This window comes from Diadema antillarum, unplaced genomic scaffold (genome assembly GCF_040938485.1).
Source record: "Diadema antillarum isolate AM-2024a unplaced genomic scaffold, OU_Dant_1.0 seq00000665_RagTag, whole genome shotgun sequence".
NCBI classification, from domain to species: domain Eukaryota; kingdom Metazoa; phylum Echinodermata; class Echinoidea; order Diadematoida; family Diadematidae; genus Diadema; species Diadema antillarum.
The window spans coordinates 37313-59112 of record NW_027271576.1 but is presented as its reverse complement, the minus strand read 5'-3'; the positions used below and the strand labels follow the sequence as shown (position 1 = coordinate 59112).

Genomic DNA, 21800 nt, shown 5'->3' with positions numbered 1-21800 from the left:
CAATACATGGGCTAGGGCTCACAAAAATCATTATTTTACTGTTGCCCTTAGGCATGTGAGCCCTCTTCTAATGCATTCCCGTAGACACAAATACAATGGAGTTATAAAAATAAAGATACACATTATTATCAAAACATACGAATAATCAAAATATCACATACAAGTACAAGAGATGAATGAAAAAATACCCCAAAATTATCCAATCGTCACTTTAAAACCTACCTAGATTTATACATTCACTTTATGTAATAAAAGTAAAAGAAAAAAGGGGTATAATGACACAACAATAATGATCATCAGACATTGTGTCCTGGACCGGATGTTTCAATCTTATTACATTCAATTCAATTCAATTCAATTCAATTCAATTCAATTCAATTCAATTTGTTTCACGTTTATCAATGAAAAAAAAAATGCATCAAATATAACAGGATAGAATGATAATGATATCCAGCTTGGATGTGCAGCATGATATTACTAACATAGAACATGACCGTCAATTTATCAAAATTTGAATCGAGAGCTGATGAAAAAAATATATATATACGGAGCACGAATACAGTGCACTCCCGTTATAACGAAATGCTCGGGACCGGCAGTTTTCTTCCGTTATAACGAAATTTCGTTATAACCGAACAAATACAATATATAACGAAAACAAGGAAACCACGTACATTTGTGTATCATATTCTGTTTACTGAATACTCATCATACACTGGAAAGCTATGTGAAATGTGATGGGATAACTGAATCACAATAATAAACGCAAGTTCCCCTCAGAAACTGTGCGTGACACAAAGAGCGAACACACAGTGGTGTGAAGCGTTCACCCATGCAGAGACGCTATAAATGCTTGTTCCGTTAGGTATTTTCGAAAGCAATTCGCATTTCGTTATAACGGAGCACATTTCTTTTGTTTTTCTTTGTCTTTGGCGCTCGGAAAAGACTTCGTTATAACGAAAATTTCGCTATAACCGTGTTCGTTATAAGCGATTTTTTTTTTACCACAGACTTTAATGCTGATAATTTTGGGACCAGAAGATTTACTTCGTTACAACGAAATTTCGTTATAACCGTGTTCGTTATAATGGGAGTGCACTGTACAACATCTAGGATCAAACTAGAGAAATATAGCAATTATACTATACAGGGGAGAACGAAATAAATCACATGCTTTTCACAAATTGACAGTTGTTATGATAGAGACGCTGGAAATATTGTAATAGTGCGATTGAGACATTAAGTAAACGACATATATAGGGTCCTCAGAAGATACAGGGGAATGGAAAAAGAAAAAGAATACACATATTATGAACTAACGATGCACGAGTGATCTGACAATCAAATCTGATATTTCCTGGGCACTATGACTGTAGGGTGGAAACGTCGCATTCAATTTCTGTTATTTGGCATTTGTTAATATGTCATCAACCATCATGCTCAGAGATGCCACATAGTCCATTTTTCAACATTATAGCGTGTTCTGTAGCAGGGATGGCTGAAACATGACAGATTTGGAAACCGCCCCATGTGCACGGATACGACACTAGCATAGCGTATTCAAATGTTCGGTCCTCTGAAGCAAGATTGACAGCTGTTCCCCCATAGCTTGAAGCTGATCATGCATCTGTCAATGAGAAAAGAGATTGAAAAATGATTGCACCTATCTCTAAAGGGTATCTTCTGATAATTATCAATGGGTTATTGATTCATAGCTTTTATTGGGTATAGTGGTATAATGCTGATATGCGATATTGTCATGTGTCATCTTTGGTGTGTATTACATGAAGGTGTAATCAAATTAGTAACAAACGATGTGCAGGTGCCGGCAGATTTGTTTTGACTATTTTCGATATTCATATTCATTGGCTTTATTTGTTTGTACAAACAGATGGAATGATAAATAAATATGTATAAACGGAGGTATATGGGATTTGGGATAGAAGTAATAATCAGTCAGGTATACTTGGAATGAGCATGGTTGAAATGGACGTAATTCTAACAAAACATTTGTTAAAGATATTTTACGAATACATATGATATATCAAAGTGTATATAGAGGACATTGTATGGACATGCGAATGGTTCGAAAACGTAATACAGAACACAGGATGCTATGGTACAGTGGAAGAATTAATGACAAGCAAAAATCAATGAGTGTATGATTATAGTAGTATTGTGTCGTATTGGTTGTTGTGGTTATCTGTTTCCTCCGTAAATTGGCCATTCATTAAAACCTTTCCCAAGATGTTTATCAAAATGTATTGTAAACTTACGAAAAAAAAATGGGCGGAAAATCCGAATCGGCGATGAATTCAGGGGAATTCAATACTATCCGACTAAGAAGATTTGATAACCTGTGACACGTTTTACCTACTATAATCAACATGTAAGGCATTTCCCATCATTAACATCTCGTCGGGTGACAACGATAGGCATGATAGGGGCGTTAAGTTCCCAGTAAAAACATAGTGTTCAAGGCACCTTAACGCCCTAATCACTCCTCGAAGGAATCGCGAGAGCTAAGCCTATTATAGAACAAAAAAAAACACCACAAATGCTTAATGCCGTTATCAACTGCAGTCACAACAATGATAAAATCGTTAAAAGCCACCCCACAGACACACAAGCAGCTTCGTAAAATTTTCATCGATACAGCAGAGATATGAAATCTTAACATTCCGCATGTAGATAACGCTTCACAAAACTATATCTAAAAAAAATAATTGTAAAAACAATAGCTATACAACTTCCTCTTTCAAAATTCGTTAATGTCTTACCATTGCTCCTTTACCTTGTGGGATTCATTAAGCGTACATTGTATATCTATTGTTGTGTGAAAATTATTTGCTTCAGAATGGTCTCATATTCAGGTAATGTGCAGTTTAATGTTTCCAGGTTAGCATGCCTGTACATTGACGGGGTGATCATTATTTTAAAAAAAAAAGAAATTAGTAAGATAGAATAGAATGGAAATCTTTATCATCATCACCTGTCGTGTGAGACTTGCCGTTCTTTCCCTCTCTACACTTGCTGCACGCTCAATCTCTTCAATTCTGCAAGATAGAAAACAATATTTTCTTGCGGTCATATGCACATGCACACACACATAAATCCAGAAACACACATATTATACTAAACATATTCATTTGTTACACACATAATACTGGTCAAATTGTCACGTTGAATTATGCACCACTTCAGGAAACCCAACATGCATGCCCTTATAAAACAGTTATGGTAAGGAAAAAAAAATCAATAATATACATCATGATGCTAGAATAGTAATGTACAATTTACTGTGTAATTAACATTATCAGGATCACTATATTCAAAATACCATTGACATCTTCTGGGGGAGAGGTATCATTATTGACAAAGGAAATGACCGTGCAGAGCCAATATCATTTTTAGTACCTTCTGTTCAAGCGTTGAACCTGCTCCCCAACGTTAGTGACGTCCGTCTGCCGCTGTTTAGCCACGTAGCTCTCGAGCTGTAATGACTCCCAGCCAATCAGCGACTGGAGTTCAACTGTAGGCTCTTCATCTGAGGATCGATGCGAAAGCATGGAATAAGATGAATATTTGACTTTGTGGATGTACCTTTTTCATTCATTGACGTTTTCCAATTTCCATTTTGTCATGATATGCTCATCAACATGATCAAGGCACAAAATGAATCGAACGTGCTTGGTAAAAAGTATGCAAATTAGGTAAAAAAAGAAGAATGACATCAAAATCCAAAACTTGTGTTTTTTAAGTCAGAGATTAATGTTTAAGTCACCATTTCCGTCGTAAACAAGTTTGTAACATAGTGTTCCTCTGATTTAAAAGAGGCATTATCATCAATAAGGGAAACACGTCGAATATTATTGTGCAGTAGATCTATAGAATAAGTTAAAAGGGACGAATATAATATGTTCATATATATAATACGATATAATGTACATAATGTATACATATATATATTCAAATATAGTAATACTGACAGTATATAATACCTGTGTGTGTATGAATATTAAACACATATATACATTTATATTCACACATCAAGGTGCGTGTCTCGGTGTGCGCTTGTGTTAGGCTTTTCATTGAAAACAATCGTTTTTTGCTCTTCTGTCGTCGCAAAGAAGCGGGTGTCTATGAAGACCAATGCAGGTTGGTAAATAGCTTACCGAGAAGCTTTTCGTTATCCTCGCCGCACCGTCGGGAGGAGAGATACCTGATGAGGCGGTAGAGATGAGCAGCGATGATGAACGGTGGAACCAGAAAGGGTTTGTCGATATACTCCTTGATGAGTCTGTAGCGATGGAACTTCCAAAAAGCATCTGTGTTGTCTTGTACCGTGCTGAATGTGTAGCTGGTGTTTTCAGAACAATTTAGAAAAATGACGGTTGAAGAAAAAAAAAACACCAAAATCTTGCGCCTGTGTGACGTAAATTTCTATGGGCTATATTATTTTGAATGAAAAACAAAAGGAATGTTGTTCTCTGGTTGTAAAGGAAACGTGTAATAGACACTATAAGAGAGCCCGTTGTACAATAGAAAATTTAACAGGAAGGTTCTGTGTGCTATACCAAGCATTTAGAAGCTGATCGCGAAGGACCTACAATGTACGACCAAAGAACACACGAGTGTGTGATCTTACTTCAGTGAACGCCTGGCCAAAAACAAACAAACAAATGAACAAAGAAACAAACCAAATGCTGCTAAGCTATGTCGACATAAGTATGCAAATTTGATATGATATATTATTTCATGCATCGAAATCCATGAGCTCAAGAAAACTATTCAATTTGAGAGGTTTCATCTGCAAACAGAGGCATACCTGAACATGGCAATGAGAAGGTTGAGGAGGAGAACATTACTGATGAGCATGTATACAGCGAGGAGTATCAGACCTGTCCACGAGTTGTCCGGGCAGGGAGAGTAGTTGCCTTCTTCGATCATGGTCTCATTCCTCGTGCAACCCTCGGGTCCTAGGTGTTAGAATTCAGTTTGTATCCAGAGACAATTTTCCTGATTGACTAGCGATTGACTGGATTAGTATTTTGTAATGTTTATGATATGTGTCCTATATTATTTACCTGGTCGAATGAATAAATAGAGAACTAAATAATAATAATAATAATAATAATAATAATAATAATAATAATGATAATAATAATAATGATAATAATAATAATAATAATAATAATAGTAATAATAATAATAATAATTTGTATCATAATCATTTAGCAGGAAAGTCATTAATTTCTCAGTTAGTCTATTGAATAGTCAGAAAGAGTATTAGTTGGTCTGCGGCTTAATATAATCATATTCTAACTGTCTTGATTTAACAGTGAGTGTGATATGGATGATTACGGAGTAGGTCTTATATACATTTATAGATTTTCGTCACACGGACGTTCAGAGAGAGAGACAGAAAAAAAAACCTGCGCATGCGCAAATTTGCTTATGAAAATCGACCTCGTGTCGTCTGAGTATGCACGGTCGTTCTGGGTTATTTTTGCGTCCCCTAAAATTCACACGGCAGAGAGCTACTTGATGCAGTGATCCTTATGGGGCGCCATTTTACTTTGTATATACAATAGGCTGCGTCTTCACGACTCGAGGAGTGAGGAGAACGGCCAACGCAATAGCCGCAAATCTAGAGTGTCCTATTGGTCCGGATGCATAAACACTAGCAATTGCTTGTGCTGGCCTGTTTGATTAATTAGTGATCAATTGGCATAATGACTGACTCGAGAATTATGATATTGATTGATCAGTGAGTACTTTCATCAATTAATGAGCTCACTGGATTATTTATGTCTAGATTGTTGAATAACAACTGTGTGCATTTATAAGTGATTGTTGGTTCATACATAGAAACATGCACGTGTCTCTGTGTGTATTACCCATGATGACGTCCAAGTACAGCTCGCCAAAGACCTGGAAGTAGGCGCGATATAATATCCCCTTGAAGACGTCTACTGGGTCCTCCTGGTTGGGGTAGAGGATGGCTTGAGATGCGATCCCGTACGACAAGAGGAAAATCACCAGGATGCTGATAAACATCACAAGATCGATCATCTAAAAAGAAGACAAACAGTCTCCCTTTTAGGTATACATACATCGCAGTTTAAACGACTTGAATGATTCATTGTTTGTTTGTTTTTGCAACGACTGCTCTTCATGAGATATGACTTGTATTGGAAATATTTACAAATATTTGCAGCAGAACTGTGGTATATCCCTTTAGCAACTGATGATTCCGTACATAATGGCCTATTGTTCCTCTGAAGGTACAGCAAGATCTTCTTATTTTGAAAACTTTTGAAAATATGAAAAATAGATTACTGCATGTTTATTTTTGTCTATTGAAACTTACGTTTATTTGAAAGCCTATTTACACTTTACCAAGAGACTTGTGTGTCACAGAAATAATTCCGGCAAACTTTTGTTTACATCTGACCTCTGTCAAATTACGTAATTATACGTTCTATATGAGAAATATAAAAATAGTAAAGCATAAAACTATCTTAAAAAAAGGACGGGCTGTTTTGAGCGTTTAACCCTAACTAGGCGGGGGGGGGGGGGGGGGGCCCTCTACGTTTCGCGCGATGTATCGCGTATCGATGTATCGCTAACGCGAAAAGCTAACGCCGCGACGTTTCATGACTTTTTTCTTTCGAGTCTCCCGCTTCTTTTGACACCAAATTTGCGATGCCCGGGCGCACGGTTCCGAAGTTGCGCATAAATATGTACGTGCATGTCAGACCAAAAATTGCTCAAAAACGTGAATTCGTGTACAATTTCAATGCAAACTGTGCTTACAGGCAAATTTCATAAAAGCATGATTATTTTGGGGTTTTATTGATTAAAATCAATTGATAACATATTTTCTTGTTCGGAACATTGTCGCGGACAAGTTTCATCGAAAACATAAAGTCGGAAAAACAAAGAAATACATAAGAAATTAAAAAAACAATAAAATACTTCAGAAATTTTTTCAGATGGCACAATTTTTTTCTCTTATATTTGCTCAGGACACTAAAAAGAATATTTACACAAAAAAGTGCCCATTTTGAGCTTTATTTAGTGATTTATACCAAATTGTCTGATTTCATGCATGATTATGCATAAATTAGCATAATCAAGCATTAAAATTTAACTTCATGGTACTTTAGATTACGTCATAGGCAATGTGTGTGCGAATTTTCGTCGCGATCGCAGGGTCGACGGCCGAGATATGGAGGGGGGCCTGGGAGCCCCCCCCCCCCCCCCCGGCTCTATGATCTACCTAAATAGCCCGGCCTAGTTAGGGTTAAGGGAGTAATCTGAAGGGCGGTTTCGGGCGGTTCAGTTACTAATGAGATAAACATCCTGTCTGATGTAATACTTTCGAATTTTGCTTTGAATGTTGAATAAATTAGTTCAGATTAACCTGTACCGGGAATCCTTTTTCTCAGATTTCTTTCTAAAAATCAAGTCATATATAATCACGTGACTGCAATCGTAATGGGCATATCACACGCACTTTTCGAATCATTAAGATTGAGCACTTATTTTCACGATCAATGATAGTGGATACACAAATCAATTATTAGCAGTCAGATTCATAAAGAAGCGAGGTGGGAGAGGCGTATGGGGAGCCGAGGGTCTTGAGATATTACCATTTTCCCGATCATCAGCAGTTTTGGGCCGAGTTTTCTGACGACAAGGAAGAGGTAAAGAACCCGGATGAAGAACGTCATCAAATTGACGCAGAGAACGATTCGAGCAGCTTCGAGGTTTGCGTGGGACATGCGCAGTATGAGACCCAGAAAAAACAGGAGGAAGTTGAAGATATCCATTCGGTTCCAGGAGTCGTTTATCCAGACTCTGATTTTGCCTTCCCACGTCTCTTTATCCATATCAACAATCTGAGAGTGAAAACAAGATTAAAAAACAATTATTTCCAACAACGAATTATTTGCACTGTCAATTCCAAATCTACGTGAAAGCTAGAAAGATCCACTCACAATATTTAGGAAAGTTTAGATTGTCTATAATTATCATATCTTCACAGGCAGCAATCTGAAATGACCACAGCTATTTCTACTGAACCCTAAAGTGATAATCTTCAGGTGGCAAATTTTAAAAATAGGGCCTATTCAGAGGGCTGAGAGAATCAATTCCAACTACGCTCTTCTGCGTCACGGTCAAAGACAGCAACGATCGGAGCCTATTGTCTTCTTGCTCCGCAAGACGGTCCAGAGAGGGTTTGGCAATACAGTGTATCACTTTCTTTATAACTTAGTATCAATTGATAAAGTTGAACCACATTGATAAAGTTGAACCGCAGATATTCGCGGGGAATTTTTCTAGAATTTTTTCCCTATATCCTGGACATTTCAGAAGGAGGTAATTAGTGCCATCAATGATAAATTTGCTGTCTGTATTCAACCTCTACATGCACGAAGGACATTTCTGAGAGGTAGGCTTCGTCAATTAAAAATGTGACAAACAAGAAACTTAGATTGACGAATGACTACTATTGATAAGAGCAAGCATTTCATAACGCAATACCTTTGAAGTGCTGGCCACAATTGATATAATTGACGTACTTGACATTAACCAATCGCTCAGCAATTGATGCAAATTGCTACTGATGAAAGACTTTTAAATAGGGCAACAAGTAGTGGCAAGAGGTATATTTTCAAGGGAGCATGTCACCTTTGCTCGATTCTCGAGTAACGTTTGAGCAACACCTCAGCGAGCTTTAGATCTGCCACGCTAATCCCCCGACGTGGCCATCAGACAAAAAACATCATCATCATCATCATCAACAACAACAACAACAACAACAACAGCAGTTACAGCAACAGCAACAGCAACAGCAACAGCAACAGCAACAGCAACAGCAACAACAACAGCACCAACAACAACAAAAAGCAACAAAACAAAACAAAGAGAACAACAACATCAAGCAAAGAAACAAAAAAAAATCCTGCACTGCAAGTATGCGAGATAGCTTTTCCCATTTTCCAACCCTGGAGGAGGAGCGCCTTAAGTATTAGCGTCATCCACAGTGAAGTTTCGCACCTGCCTGATTTCGTCCAAGAACAGCGTGAGGACCCAGAAAATGAGAAGAGCCTCCGGTCTGGATATATCTTCGTGAAAATTTGACAGCATGACGTAGCTGAACTGAGCCAGAAATACAAGGTACACAATCTGGGGAATGTCAAGAAGGACGACAGAAAAATTAGACAAAACTTGAGTATGAATGGTGACGTCGAGGTGGTATTTCAACGTAATGAGAATTTGCTACGGAACATTGCGGAGCAATTATATTAAAAGCAATGAGTGTACCATGTGTGTTTTCAGCACTAACTTGTTACCATATTAGATTTGATAGATCTCTTTTATTTCTGCAGATTGTATTACCAAAGCATTGTTTCTCCACTCACGGTACGTAGCAAATTTTAATGTCATGTTGTAACCATTCTGATACAATATATTGCTACGTTTTTTAAGGCCATTATGATATGTGACCGTGCACCTCAAAACGAACATAAAGTCGCACACACTGATTTTGCGTGAGGATGAAAATAAGTGAAATGGGTCAACCTAGCCGATCTTGACTTTTTCATATTTTCTGAAAGAGCGGGTCTTCCTTTACATTATGCTAAAATTTGGTATCATAAAACGGGCAGGAAAGTGTGTTTTTTTAGCAGTTTATCTTGAACATTTTTGGTAGAAGAGTGTGATTAGGTGTATCTTTAAAATCCCTTTTTCATTTCTGAAAAACCTTGACCACACTCTTCACTTTCAACTCTAATAACTTTTGAAAGGATAGTGCTACTGCTTTGAAAGTTGGCATTAATTATGGACAGAATGTGTTAATGAGGCATGCTTAATTTCAGTTTAATCTGATAATCCCTTCATTGTTGTTACTCTGGTGGTTTACTTCCTGTTTTTTTGTCCCATTCATCTAACAGCCAGCACGGTTTGGTAAAGATTAAGCGCTTGAATAGACACTGTACTTCAGAGCCTCTTTTCTCAGTTCACACTTTTCCTGAGTTTGTGCTTTCTTTCCAATATTTAGATAGGTTAGGAGAGTCCATTTGATTTGAGTTATACATCATTTTAAAGCTTAAAGTCTGCTCTTTCAGAATATGGTTTTAACTAAAAATTCATGTCTGGCGACTTTTTGTTTGTTTTGAGGTGCAGGGTCACATATCATATTTTTTCAATTTCAACTTACTTCTGCAACTTCTTTTCACGGATATAATGTACAGATGAATGAATGATGATAACATATAGGTAACAAACAAAATGATTGAAATGAAAAATACAGTAAATGGTTGCATTTTATCTTCCATCAAACATACGTAATGATGTTTGACGAGGTAACAGCCCTTTCCTCGTGATAACAACTACAGCAAACCCTTCTCAAGGATTTACTCACAAAAAAGGGGTGCAAAATGCGGGGGATTTATTTTCTTTTAAAAGGTTTTAAGAAGGATGTGAATTTCTTCAAATGGTTGGGAGAGCATTCCGTACATCAGATCTATAATAGTGTCTTAAGGATTTGTAAAGCCAATAGAATTCTTGGGCAATTCAAACGAATCGTTATCGAACTAATTCTAATTGAATACCTTGTTATTTACACTTGATGCAGAGTTGTGCTTGCTTTTCTTATTGTATTATACCGAGAAAGACATTGGAAACCACAGTATAGAAACACTAATAACAATTAAACAATTTAAGCCGAAATCATGATGTATAGCTCCATGCCCAAATATACCAGGTGTAACCGGAACTTCACCGCAGGAGACGAAAAGAACGCCACCATTCGTTGGAAGCAAGTTAGGCCACCTTCAGGGGAATTCCCAATCTCGCTGGTTTGTTCCAGGATCAGAAGTTTACAGACAAGTTTGATGTAATGCAATGAAATAGAAAAATGTGAAAAACATAATAAGGTGTTTCTAAACTCGTGGGGGCTCAAGAGAGTGCTGTTTGACTCATCATTTCCTATCATTACACTGCAAAAAGTCCGATGTTGAACGAGCTGGTGATGGTGTTAAATTTCCGATGCTCATTTATGGTGTTAGATTAACACCTCCGGGTGTCATTTCAAAATGTAGAATTATTTTTTTTAGGTCTTTAGTTGTTGCGACTTTTCACCTTTGATCTGTCCTCATACTCAGCTGTTGTACACATTCCAGGAACACCCAATCATAGCGAGTGAGGTGTTATAGATATAATTAATCAGGCTTTCTTAGGATGTCATCAAATGAAGATAATACCGGTATAAGAGAAATATGATATATCAAACTCCGATTGCAAAACTTCTTTAAAGGGCTTAATTACATTATAAATGATTATGCACTGTATATTAACTAGTACGTCACGATTCGAGGGATTTACCCTGTAATAATGTCTGCGCTTAGTCACTTTTTACGATTAATTACACTATCATATTTTCCACAAGTATATCAATTCAATTCAATTCAATTCAATTTTCGAGGCGTATAGTTACCCTATAATATCGGCTGTTGAGAGTGGCTGGTAACTCGCCTTCCTAATAGTCTCGACATCAGTTGTTTCCTTGAAAATTGCAAAGACACTGTTAGTTTCGTAAACTTTTTTTTTCGTATTCGTGGTGTACTAAAAGATTACTTAAAATCAAACTCTCTCCTTCAGTGATCAAAGAGAGAAATGAGGATCTTTGTATAGGAGCATGTTGGAATCCCTTCCCTCCACGTTTTGTCCATTGTGTTCAAAAATTGATATGCAGTTCCAAGAGCATCCAAGTGCTTAACTTGGAAGAAACAGACCCATGGCATGCTTTACAATAATCAACATTTCTCTGTGACCACTTGATTATATTGAATAGGGCTTTCTGCAAAATATTGGTGAGATGTTACATTCTAAGACCATGAACATGATGAAATAGAATTCAGACACTTTGATTGTATTGAAAGTTATGAATGCGGAAATCCGATCTTTTTTTTTTCTTTTTTTTTTTTTTGGGGGGGGGGGGGACATACTGTCTAGGAGACATGAAGGCCTCCAATGGATCAAGATCACTCCCACAGAGAAAGAGACAATACATTACGATTGACACAAACATCTCATAATACATTGAAATCATGGTCGACATGCTTTCTCACTTACACATCAATGATATTGTGCCACGTGTAACATATAGAGTTATATCACCGTCGATGTTATTTGTGAAATCAAGCATTATTTTGATCGAAAAAGCAAGTTAAGACAGGTCAATAAAGATATTAGCACCTGGGGTATAGTCATTACATAATCACATGAGGGGGATAATGTTAGACGATCTGGGAATGGAATGCAATTCTTAGTTTTGATTCATATAAATGTGGATGATTTGAATAGATCTATCAGTGTTAATTTAAGTCAACGTGTACCATAAACATATCAACGAGTCCAGGAACCACAAGGAAGGGAAAGTTACTATGAATAGTTAATTTAAGGGTAAGACGTGGAGAAATAAGAAGAAATCTGGTAACCTCATGAAGTGTAGTCCTTTCTTGCAGCTCTTGCTCTTCTTGGTTGGCGCTTTCGAACTGGATATACCACATTAAAGGTGGAAAAAGGGTCGCCAGCCATATCTATTGAGGAAATGTAACATCGCTCTTGTTACGGAATTTCTTAGCATGGAGCGTACAAAATTGCCTCTATCACAAAGCGTGTGTACATGATTATCAAATGAAACAACAACAGTAACGTAAAGTTGAATGTTGCACAAATTCCAACATTTTTTTTTTCATAAAGGCAAAACAACGGCGTATCTTTCATACTTCATTATAAATAGCTACGTAATTCAAACATTTACGTGTGATTTAAAGCGAGATGTCCTTACCTCGGCTTACGGGGTGAATTTCAGGAGTGAATCTCACACAATATTTACTCAAAAGAAAAGTCCAGAGAGCTTTGACATAGACTAAAAAAGAAGAAATCTTTTTACCAAACTCACGATGTTGAAATAAATATTTGACAACTTTAGTACATTTGAAAATCACCAACAGGCGTCGATTTATTTATCATTCAACATTTTTTTCGATTCTCCTAAATTTATCGAGGTTTCTTCGAATTAAGGTAGACCCGGCACAGTTTACGATATTACTAACATGATGCATTTTTTTCTTCATGTCAGCATGACTTAATTTCACATGACATATTCATTTGTGTTGATTTGACTTGTTATTGTAGGAATATTATCGATGTTAAGGACGCGAGAGCCGTATTTTCAAATCGTCGACTATCTTGAGATCTAATCTCATCTAAAGACTTAAATTGTAATAAATTTATTTCTCCTATAAAAAAAAAAACTGCCTTATAGATTTGGTTTTAAAAAGTTCATGGAAAAGCAAAAACAAACAAACAAACAAACAAACAAATTAACGGTGAAAACTACCATTTGGTAGTAGTGCCAAACGAATAGCTCGGGGGTTTTACCAGAGATGCCTTTAGAGAGACAACCAAATCTGAACTTTGATCGCCTTGAGAAGAGAGCGAGAATGTCGTGATACATCCAAGAGACATCATTCTTTACGAACCAGTTTGGAGGAGACGAGAGAAGAGATGTCTCCCAACCACATCCGGTTGAGTACTGTCTGTACGCTGATGTGCGAGGTGAAGACCAGATTTTGTGCGCTGAAAGCGATCCAGACACAGGAGGTGTTGTCCCAGTTGGGTCGGATCACCGTGAGGAGTTCGGTCGTCCTGGCGGCACTCTCGTCCTGACACTCGTCCAGGATGTCCACTGCCATTTGTTCCAGTTTCCTGGACGACGAGGATGAGGATGAGAAGGAGGACGAGGAGAAGGAGAGGAGGATGATGATGAGGAGAAGGACGAGGAGAAGAAGGAAAAAGAGAAGGAAGAGGAGGTGGAGGAAGAAGAAGAAGAAGAGGGGGGAGAACGATAATGATTCTCTGAGTATTTCTACTTCATTCATAAACCATCTGTCTGACCTAACCAAACAAGCAAAATGGTGAACGCAGGATAATTATTACTGCAGAGGGGTGAAGATATGCCTGTACAGATTTGTTTGTTTGTTTGTTTTGTAATCAAGTGTCACCCTCTCGTACAAAATGTATTTGTAAAATCGCAACATCGAAATAAACATGTCGGGGAAAAAGAACCAGGGGGAATCGAACCTATCATTAACGTCTTTTCGGGCAGCGACGTTGTACCACTAATCTAGGCTATCCGTGGTTGCCGGCAGTGATAAGATGAACTTGGAACAAATACTCAGACTCTGACATTCCGACACTGTTATGTTATAGTACACAAGGCAGACAAGAACAATGATATCAGTGCCACAATGTGCGGCTGTCAGTGTGTATTAACTGTATGTTCACATGTATACGTGTGCGTTTCTCGGCATATTATATTACCCTATATGCAAGACACAATAAAATGATCGAGACGCTATTCTTACATGGTGGTGCTTTTCATACTCTCACACTCGTCGGGAAAGTTAGTGTAGTGGACGAAGGAGATGGTTTCGAGCATCTTTGTGGCGGTCAGCGCGGCGGCTATGGGCTCCCTGCATCTCTCCCAGAAGAGTTTGGCCATCTCGAAGCGGTTTCTGAGAGCGGCGTAGAGGAACAACTCCTGGAACGGCTCATCAAAGCGGAAGATCGAACTGGAACCTGGAGCAAGGCATCAATTAATAAGAAATTTTCTAGAAATTCTTTTTAAAAAAAGGAGTTACGATGTGATGGATGAATGAGAGATATTTTCCTCTTGTCATTCAACCATGATAAGTAGATTGGTTTTGGGAAAGTTTTGTTATGTTAATCTCAAGTATCATAATGAAGACTCTATATTTTATGGTCATGCACATTCGTCACAAGCATCTTCAACGCTTTTAGACCTGGCGTTTCTCTGTATAATACGTGAGTAAATCAATAGTGACTTTCGGAGACGAAATCCGTATCTTCTCCAGTTTTTCTTTTCAAAAGCCCCTCTACTTTTAGGAATAGGCGTAACCGTAACAAGGATTGTCTGTGAGAAGGGAGGTGAGACTCAGCAAATCGCAAACACTTGGGTGCAGTTTCAGAAAACGCTTTGTGCTTTATTTGTATGTAACGTGAGCACATGTAATAGTTACTTCGTGCCATGAGTTGGTGCACGTCACAAGCTCGACAACCACGAATCACACAATCCACGAGTCATACAACCTACGAGTCAAACAGCCCACGAGTCATTTAGCCCACTAGTTATACATCTTACGAGTCATTTACAGCAAAAAGAACTAGACACTAAGTGAGCAATTCGCCAAGACCTACGAGCCTGACATCAACTATAGGTCCACGATCTATCTATACAGTTCTTCAGCTAGACACTAGGAAAACAAGGCCCACACACTATAGGCAAAATTTGTAGCTCATGGGCCACTTTTAATAGTGCTAGCTACAGTGGGCCTGTTTTTCTCAGTGTCTAACTCGTGGGGCGTATGACTCATGGATGTCGAGCTCGCGTGGGATGACCCTTATACATTAACCGCTGTTAACCTCTTTGTTTCTTAGTTGACCGGTATCGTCCTATATCTTCGTCTTCTTGCTCGTTCGTCTGAGGAAAAGATGTTCGCCGTACTGACGTCGCGGCTCGTTGTTTTACCGATGCTCGGACGTAATATCGGTTCTCCGTTTCGTACTCAGACGAAGTGAGGTGCTTTATCAGTCTACCAACATCTGACACAGTGAAGAGGTTCTAGTCAATATCAAATGATCAGAAATATACATATTTTTTTTTTTTTTATCAGCAGGGTCATCCTTCCTTTAATGTCTTGCATAGTACGACCATAAAATCAGTTTGAAAGATGCAAGTTACCTCAATCATAAAAAGAAAAAAGTCATCGTGCTTGAGTGCAGAACAATAGTCATTCAAAAAATTTGCAGAATGAATATCTATTTCTATGATGCTGATCATAAATGTACATTGATATTATTAGGGATCGTAAAATCTAAGTACTGGACAGGGCTTATTTTAAGGGAACTTTGAAGAAATTAAGACCAAGCAATAATATCTATTAAAATAAAAAGTATACTGTTGAATTCCTTTTTAAAATACAACATCAAAAAATGCCAATACATCGTCATCATTTCATGAAATCACAGTCCAAAGCACCTATGGACAAAAGAGTAAAGTAAAATGATAGAGATTTCTAAACAGACATCGGTAGAAGTACAATAAAAAAAAAAGAGAGAGAGAAATATTATCTATGGCATCTGTTTCATGCAACAGAGAGTGAAGAGACTTTAACGTGGTACGTGAGATTTATTTCAAAAGATGATTTAAAAAGCTAGTATTTTCCGGAATCTGAAGATGATTTGGACAGTCCCATACATGGTCCAATATCTGGGCGAAACAATTAACCCTCACATGTTTCGCAGACAATGTGGACTTAGACATGGAGATCTAGGCTATTTGATACCTTCTCTGTGCTGCTGGAGTCTTGGCGACAAGAAGAGGTTTGCTTCAGAAGATGAAACAGAACGGAGTTGGTGTTGACCTATTATGACAGTAAAACATATAGATATTGAATATCATATGCCTCATAAGTATGTTTGACTAATGGGATAACACTAGAACACGTTACCAAGAGATGTTTTCCCCTCAGCATCCATGTTGTGGTACCATCACATGATATACTTTTTTGTTAGCATTTCTTACCATACCCGCGATTGCAAACGATAAAGGTATCGCCAGCATCTAAAGGCCACGGCCAAGTCCGGTAGATGCGCCAACGCCATAAGCACAATTATCGATACACATCAGTAATTCAGTATCGCTTGTTATCGTCTTAGATCTAACGTTAGTCTCGTTCATTCGACTGCCGCGGACGGTGGTTGTATACCGTCTGTGTTGTAATATTTAGCACGATTATAAAATAAAAATCTGCGTGGTTGATTGAATACATGTTGTATCAAATCTCAAGTTTGTCAATAGATGTGGGATATAAGCAAATAATCATCTTCTATTTCTTAGGCAATGGAATCTAACATCACCTAGGTGATGTTAGGTGCTTAGTACCATCGCCCTCGCAGTGGATGATCATTTGCTTTCTATGCATAGCTCATCGAACTTTAGGATCAGACCGTGACGGCATCAGCTGACTCATTTCCACAGTTATATTGATATGTTCAAGAACAGTTTGTTAAAGATTGTCCAGCCTAACAGTTTCCTAACTTCCGTACTTTGTGTCCGATTTTGATATTTTAGTGCTGTGCCTAATAATTCACTCTTTCTTTCCAGACTAAATTCTAACTTTCAGAAATCTCCCTGTAAATACAAACTGAGTCTTACATGATTGTACAAGCTTTCCAGCTCTCTGACAGTCAAGTAGTCACGGACGTGCACACCTTGCTCCAGGAAGAGTCTTACAAAGTCAACTTTATTGCAACATATTGCCTCGTGGAAGATCCTCTGTAACTCTGAAAGTTCTAGGGGCTGGGGTAGATTTTTACGAAAGAAAGAAAGAAAGAGAAAAACAAGATATATGAAATGAAAGTCATCGTCATCATCATCAGCTTTTCTCGACATCATCATTGCAATTAAGTTTATACCATAACTTAGGGAAATGAATGCTAATAATAATGACATGGTCTTACCTATCCATCTCTACACCTGAGATAAGTAGGGCATCCTTGAAAAAAAAAAACCCAAGATGCCTATATGAGTGGTGAAATACGAACTTGTGACCTCCTTCTTTAAGAGTCTTATCCATTATACCACAGTGCGGTCACAAGACGTCACTCTTGGATTTGACATTTTAATTCTCACCATTACTTAGTGAAACTTTGGCATAAAGATTAAATGAATGGAGACCGGAATCACGCTACCTCGTAGGCCCGAGTCGGATCGTGGTTGTCTTGGAACAGCTTCTCCGCCGCCTCGAACCGGTCCCAGATCATAGCAAGCTTTAGAGCAGTCGTCCAGTCGGGAGAGTTGCTGGCTTGCGGGACTGTTAAGAAAAAAAAATGTCGACCTTTTCAGAAGGAGGCTAGTTACTTTAAGAGGAGATATAAGTGAGTGAAAAGATGACTCACCAGGCAATCAGCGAGACAGCCAGCCAATCAAAAAACAAAACTTGCATGATATATTATTTCGGAACATTGCAAACAAATAGGCAGTAAACTCGCAGTCTACGTTCATCTTTGAAGGCGACAAAATGTATCGCTAGAAAGACTGTGGCCCTGAGTGGTTATACACAACGGCGAGCTAGCTGTCTAAAGCAAAATCACCTTTTGGGAATCTCAGATGGCTAATTACATCGGAGAGTCAAATCATCACCGCAATTTGCAAGTCGTCAGATACAGTACCACTACTCAGGCGCAAACACGAATCAATTGAGATTCGTGTCGCTTTTTCCAGCACACCTAAAACATGACTTAATCCAAGACTTGTGATAAAGGCAACCTAGCTTTCTTCCCTAGACGTCACACGAGGACAATACAAGCCTCCCCTTAATCTTCCCCAACCCTCCTCACTGCACCCTCAAGGGAGGAGATGGAATTCATTCACTTCTATGCCAACGAAGTACTATTACGTCAACGTAAATCATGCTCAGAACTACATAACTATCATAACCATGCAGGTGAAACCTACAATCGGGCACACATTGGTACAGATCCTGACAAATTCGAATATTTTCGATGAGCAATCTTTCCTATGGTCTTAAAGATACTGTGGTGGATAATCTTACAATAAGATTACAAATTGGCGTACCTTGGACCCATATATCCAATATGACGTTGGGAAGGTCCATACCATCATAGAGCAGGCTAATCATTTCTTTCTTCCTCATGCATGCCTTGATGGATTCGATGGTAGTGTCTATGTCGAGGTTCGATTCGTCTTTGCCGAGGCGTTGCCTGGTTGACTCCTCCCAATCTAATCGTTTCCTTAAATGACATTGAAGTTGCATATAACATAATGAGGGTTGGGAGTGTTCTACGAGGGGTTGTTTCAGCCACTGGTTCTTTGCAATCAAATACTCAGTTAAGTCGACAAAACCCCTCCACAAACCATAACAACAACACACTTTTTGATTAGATGTTATGATAGAATCGTAAATCACTTTGTAGCTTCTATAATTATTTTTTTTTAACTACAGCTACCCTCTCTTTGTTGTTATTTGTTTGCTTGTTTTTTGTTTCCATCTGAGAAGATGGCTGGATAGCCTATATTCAGCTGCAATAGCTGGTCTTCCAAGGGGTCCATGGCAGTTGGATGTTAGGCGGGACCACTTCACCGGGTTAAACACCCTGCTCTTTGCGATGAACAAGAAGCCGCGTAAAGCGGGATATTTTACGTGCAAGAGTTAGGACTATCACACACACGGGACTTCCATTTTTATGTCCTATCCGACAGATAGAGTGTTTCGCCTGTTACTAGTCAGTGTTAGTATTGTAGTGTGGATGGTATGATTACACACAACATTGCTCTGTGAGACTTGGGAATCGAACCCGGGACCTTTGGATCATGACGTCGACGACCATCCGAACCGTCGTATATGTCAAAATTCGGTAAATTTTTCGAATTTCAGATTTTGCCGTTTTAAGAAAGCCCAGCACACACTCTTTCTACTCACAAAATTTTGGAACCGGATTTTGTGTTTTTAACAGAGAAATTTGATATACGTCATTTTGCCTGAACGCGAATTGGCTGAAGGCGTTCATCCGAACCGACGTATCGCTATACGTCGGTTCGGGTGGACGCGAAACTTCGAGTCGCGTTCAGAGAAGGTGTCGTATCGCCCCGGATCAGCCAGAACTGGCAGAAGCAGACGATGGAGCGTCAACTGGACCCTCCCCAGGACCGGTGAGTTTTATTGTGAGTAGCTATGAAATCATGCGATTTCAATTAAAATGAACAGACCCAAGCAAGTTCTATCCATAAGATTGTCACTTGTCAAGATAAATACGCAGATTGTCGTGGGTTTCCCCAAATATTCGTCGTGTTGTTAGATGTAGTCCTGTGTATAGATAAATATGTGGGTACAAAGGGATACTCTAGTAGAGTTTAAAATCATAGACCCTTACTAATCTAGAAGAAAACAACGTTCACAATGATCTCATTGAGTTGGCTTTATGTGCTTATGGTCCATATATGGACCTCATACGTAGTGGGTGTGGGCAATGCCAAACTGTTAACACTTCAGGGTGAGTTGTTTTGGAATTACCACAAAAAGTACGAGATTACTAGACGAGTCTAACAATTAAGTTACGTAGTCACAGCCAACAATTTAGAGCCGCTAATCGCTGGTTCATCATTGAGTGTAGGACCCTAGAGTTCTGATGATAGGTTCTACTTACTTATATTTTTATGGCCGATTGAGCCCCAAGCTTGCAAGCACACACAAAGAAAAACACCCAAATCTGAGTGTAATGTATCTCATGTGAATTTGCCAATGTAAGCCAGGGATCTACTATCTAGTAGTAGTAGTAGAAGGGCCTAGCATAGGCTATACTGGCTATAGTAAAATAAACGATTATAAATTACCAACGTCTGTAAATTCACCTGATACTAGGATTCCTAGGACTCTAGGAGTAGGATTAAATTATGCTGGCCCATAAATACATGTGTGTTGTTCAGAGATCTAGCCAACTGCAAATGCTTTGTACCGGTACGGTACCGGTACTGATCATGAGTATGAATTTTTATGCATTTTTATGTCGCTGTGAGTGCCAAGTCTCCATAATATTGAAATCACTGCAATGAAGGCTTTAGTGTGTTAACATGCCAGAGGGCAGTACTTGAGTAAGCCCCTCCTGTGATATCTTATAGTAATACGTTGATGTTTTACAAGTAAAATATATAAATTGAGGTCTTAACGCAATGTTCCAATTGTCAGATCTAGCCTAGCTAGGCTATAGGTGCCCACACACTCTAGAGAGTAGTTTTGCAGTACCATAAGCACAGGGGATCTTCGCCCTCTATCCGTTTTATAATATGAGTTGAATTGTGCTTTTGCATTTTTATGATCAATGTAAAAATAGACCACTAGATAGGCTTGAGGTAAAACATTTCTGCTAAAATTAAAAAATATATTTTTAATACACTTGTAGTGAATGTTTTTGTTTTTGTTTGTTACAGCTCTTTGTCCTCAGGGAAACCAACAGATGTTGAAGTCCTTTGGGACAAAGATGGTACAAGGAATACCGTAGCTGTTGATCAACTGAAATTCAGGAAGGTCATGCTTCCCACGACTTGGAGTTCGTGTGTCAATGCGATGGCACAGGAAACTGTGGAAAGGCACAGTTACTGCTGTGTATGGGGGAAAGAATTCTGAAAGCAGTAGCGATGATGGAAACACAAGCACCGCAGACAGCAGTGACTAAGATGATACTTCTGATGATGACGATGATGACAACATTTACCTGGCGAACTTAGGTAAGATTGTGCGCACACAAACGAATACATACTTGTAGTAAAAAGTATGGACAGTATATAGTGTGTGTGTGTGTTTATTCAATGCCTCTAATAACTTCATAACTGTGCTGCAATGTTAGAAGTAGCTTACTCCATACTGTATGAATGCAATGAAGTAGTGCCTGGTATATAAGGTTTTCATGGTGTCAACTCATAGACAGCACAACCTGGTATACCAAGTTTTCACAATGAAGACATGAGCGTGTACTTGTGTAGCCTTAATTTATGTTAATTTGTGTTATGCCTAAAAAAAAAAAAAAAAAAACTTTAATGAACAGATTAGACCTTCTATCAGTTTCTTTTCTTTTTCTGTGTCACATCTGCTTGTATTTTGTGTTGGTTACTTTTTCCA

At 38.4% G+C, this 21800-nt stretch overlaps 1 protein-coding gene across 1 annotated transcript; it reads right to left on the bottom strand.

Annotated features, from left to right (window-relative positions):
* Positions 1-1560: 1560 nt before the first annotated feature.
* Positions 1561-19661, bottom strand: LOC139736834 (transient receptor potential cation channel subfamily M member 5-like). Its single transcript, XM_071647496.1, has 15 exons — positions 19657-19661; positions 18743-18918; positions 17857-17978; positions 17321-17464; positions 16449-16526; positions 15526-15724; positions 14448-14661; positions 13563-13788; positions 9070-9198; positions 7659-7907; positions 5901-6075; positions 4829-4979; positions 4176-4360; positions 3418-3547; positions 1561-1627 (listed from the first exon to the last, which is right to left on the bottom strand). Exons 1-15 carry the CDS (start codon positions 19659-19661, stop codon positions 1561-1563), a joined length of 2250 nt encoding a protein of 749 aa, XP_071503597.1.
* Between the last annotated feature and the right edge of the window lie 2139 nt (positions 19662-21800).

Bases quoted from the DNA above. Each gene is read 5' to 3' on its own strand.
- LOC139736834 (XM_071647496.1), bottom strand. The intron at 15,725-16,448 runs GTATCAAATAGC...GATATTGACTAG, and splicing joins ACTCCAGCAGCACAGAGAAG to AACCTCTTCACTGTGTCAGA. The intron at 14,662-15,525 runs GTTAACAGCGGT...GCCTTGCTCCAG, and splicing joins GTCAACTAAGAAACAAAGAG to GTTCCAGTTCGATCTTCCGC.